At 51.1% G+C, this 3,222-nt stretch overlaps 1 protein-coding gene across 1 annotated transcript; it reads left to right on the forward strand.

The window, feature by feature from the left end:
• Positions 1 to 30: 30 nt before the first annotated feature.
• On the forward strand, positions 31 to 3,216 carry SIRT7 (sirtuin 7; the record flags this gene model as incomplete). Its single annotated transcript, XM_017730597.1, has 6 exons — positions 31 to 459; positions 1,362 to 1,432; positions 1,532 to 1,604; positions 2,060 to 2,158; positions 2,626 to 2,862; positions 3,106 to 3,216. Coding segments are annotated over 6 exons (999 nt in total), but the record flags the coding sequence as incomplete, so codon positions are not given.
• Positions 3,217 to 3,222: the final 6 nt, after the last annotated feature.

Here is a 3,222-nt window from a genome sequence, read left to right on the forward strand (position 1 = left end):
GAGCTCTGAAGCCACGGCAGGCCTCGGTGAACAACCGCTGTGTCCCGGTACCGGGAACGCGTCTGCCCTCCGGGGACTGCCCTGTGTTTATCTCCGGTCAGCCGTGCTGCCAGGCGCGTGTGGCTGTGTGGGCACGTCGGGTGGGTCAGCAGCTTCTGGTCTCCAGGAAGCTTTTTCCCGTCATCCTTCCATGAACAATGCCCATGTTCTTTTCATTTGGAAACCACTGTTGATAATGTTTGTGTTGCTTTTCCTGGTTGGCCAGTCAAACTTTTGGGGAGATCCCCGTTCTTTCTGACTCAGTGGTGTAGTGTATTTCTGATCTGTCTGAACCTGCTGAGGTGTGTTTCTCAGGTGTGTGATGAACCAGAGGAGCTGAAGAGAAAGGTGGCTGAGCTGGCAGCAGCCGTGCGGAGCGCCAGGCACCTCGTCATCTACACAGGCGCTGGGATCAGCACGGTGAGTTTGGGGGTCAGCAGCTGGAGCCCCTTCAGGGGGCGGTATTGGCCGGACTGTTGCCTGGTTCCTGAATGACCACAGGACATGCGTGATGAGCCCGGGATGCTGCATGAGTCCTGCGGCCAGCAGTTTCCAGGCTGCATCCTGGGGTCACTCCTACTGCCCGTGAGATCCTGTGGCTGCATTGCCTCTGACCACATGCAGGATGTGCAGCCTGAGCAAGAGGATGCTGGTCTTGCCTCACTCAAGCCTCTTCAATGACTTGGTGTAAAACCTTAAGCCACTTGGATCAGGAATGTTATATGTGTTATCGGACATGCAGGGACAGCTGGGGATTATTAGAATTTACAAACAGCAGTTGAGAATTATTTCGTTGCAGCCGCCTGGGGCAAAGCAGCAGTCTGGTTCTACCTCTTTTAACGTGACATCTGTCACCTTTGTGTGACATGGGAATGTCACTCCATTCTCTGCTGACATGGAGCATGGCTCAGGGCAGGGGGCTGAGTGCTCATGTCACCTGCATGTTTGCTAGAGATGCCGAGTGTGAGAAAACCAGAGTCTAGGGAAAATAAGAAAAGGCTCAAGAATGAAGTTCTGTGGAGGGAAATGGGAAGAATCAAGGGTGAAAAAGAGTTCTGGAGGGATTCCATAATGGTAAAATTGGAGAAAACTAACAGTAGAGGTGAAAATGAGAGCTGAAAGGTAGAAGAGAGAGATAAAACATATGAGGAGGTTTCCCTGTGTTCAGGAACAACTACGCTGGAAAACTCGGAGTGAATGAAAAAGCAGCCATGGATGGAGATGTCTGCAGTTGTCCTGGGTGGGCCTGGGTTGGTTGTGTTTATGTACAAGAACTGTGACAACCCCCCCCCATCAGGCCTGGTTTTCTCTCCCGGTGACAGGCAGCTTCAATCCCAGACTACAGAGGCCCCAACGGCATTTGGACACTGCTGCAGAAGGGCAGGAGCATCAGGTGAGGAGCCAAATTCTGAACTGTGTGACAGAAAGCTGATACTGGAAGAGGTTAATGGCAATTCCAGCTTTTTTTTTTTTCCCCCTTGCTTCTTGTCAGGGCTGCAGACCTGAGTGAGGCAGAGCCCACGCTCACTCATATGGGCATTGCCTGCCTGCACAAGCACAACCTGGTAAGATAATTTTTCCTCACCTTACTCATGTTCCTCTGCCTAAGAATGATAAACCCAGCAGGGAAGAGAAAGCTTTTCAGGAGATTGCCTGACTATGTTTTTGGCTTAAGTGGCTGCACATCCATGTAGGAAGATGTGTCCAAGCCTTCCTTAGTGAGCTGCAGGCTGCAGCTCTGGCAGTTTTTCCCCTGGTGCCTTTTCTTTAACATGTTGTATTTGTATCTGGTGAGGCTGGTCTGGGGAACTGGTCACGAATCAGCCAGCCCTAGAAAGCCCTCCTGTTTAGCAGGAGGAGGCTTTCCATTTAGCTTTCACAAAGGTCTGCTCACCATGCTCCTCCTCTGAGGGTCCTGCTCTGACGTACAGGCTGTTGGTGCGATTTGGGACACGTGCATCACCTGCTTGGAGTGTTACCTGTGCAGTCTGTGGGAGCTCAGTGTTTTGTTCCCTTCAAGGTGCAGCATGTGGTGTCTCAGAACTGTGATGGGCTGCACCTGCGGAGCGGGTTACCCCGAGCTGCAATATCTGAGCTTCATGGGAACATGTACATAGAGGTGAGTGGCCAGAGCAGGAAAAAGTCACTGTTAAGTGGCCTCAAAAAAAGAGAATGTAAACTCTTGGATCTTCCACTAGCTCATGAGGAATTAGTACAAGGGCTTGGCCTCTGTGCAGTTCTTGTCTTCAGAACATCAGGTTTGGGGTGAACTACTTAGAAAGTACCAAATCAAACTCTGTAGCTCTTTCTCTGTATTTGCTGGAGCCTTTTGCTTCTGACCTCTTCCTCAGCCCTTCTCTGAAATCCCTCCCAGCATGTAGCCAAAAGCTGCCTGTGGCTCCACTTGCTGGTTTTCAAAAAAAACTTAAGGTTTTCCAAGTTAGCATCTGATCCCTGATGCTTCTGTCTACAACTTCTGTGTTGTCCCCAAAAATGCTTTTCTTCCAAGAGAACAGGCTTGCTCCTGGCCTCTCGTGGGTGGGATGGTGATGATGTGACGAGGTTTCTGCTTTCATCCTGCACCAGGTCTGCACTTCCTGTACACCCAACAGAGAGTACGTGCGAGTGTTTGATGTGACGGAGCGCACAGCCCTGCACAGGCATCACACGGGCAGGATGTGCCACAAGTGTGGGGCACAGTTGAGAGATACAATCGTCCACTTTGGGGAGAAGGGGACATTGAGACAGCCCCTGAACTGGGAAGCAGCAACAGAAGCTGCAAGCAAAGCAGATGTGATTCTTTGTCTGGGTTCCAGCTTAAAGGTAACTTTAGAGACTCGGTGAAGATTGTTAGCAGCATTCCCTCTTGGTGATACACCTTGGTGCTGAGCAGTCTCCTCCCAAACAGACAACTGTAAACTCTGGTGTCAGGATTCGCCCAACATCTGTGATAGTCTCTCTTCCTCCCTCTTTCCCCTCCTGGTAATACATTCCTTTTCCTCTCGCTGATACGGTTCACAGCTGCGTGTGCCTGTGGCCGTGCTGATCCTCTGTGCTTTGTGGCAGGTTTTGAAAAAGTATCCACGGCTCTGGTGCATGAGCAAGCCCCCCCCACGCCGACCCAAGCTGTATATTGTGAACCTGCAGGTGAGATAAAGCCCTTGGCGCTGGGTTGGCCAGGTG

The sequence above is a fragment of the Corvus brachyrhynchos genome, unplaced genomic scaffold (genome assembly GCF_000691975.1).
Source record: "Corvus brachyrhynchos isolate BGI_N302 unplaced genomic scaffold, ASM69197v1 scaffold340, whole genome shotgun sequence".
NCBI lineage: Eukaryota > Metazoa > Chordata > Aves > Passeriformes > Corvidae > Corvus > Corvus brachyrhynchos.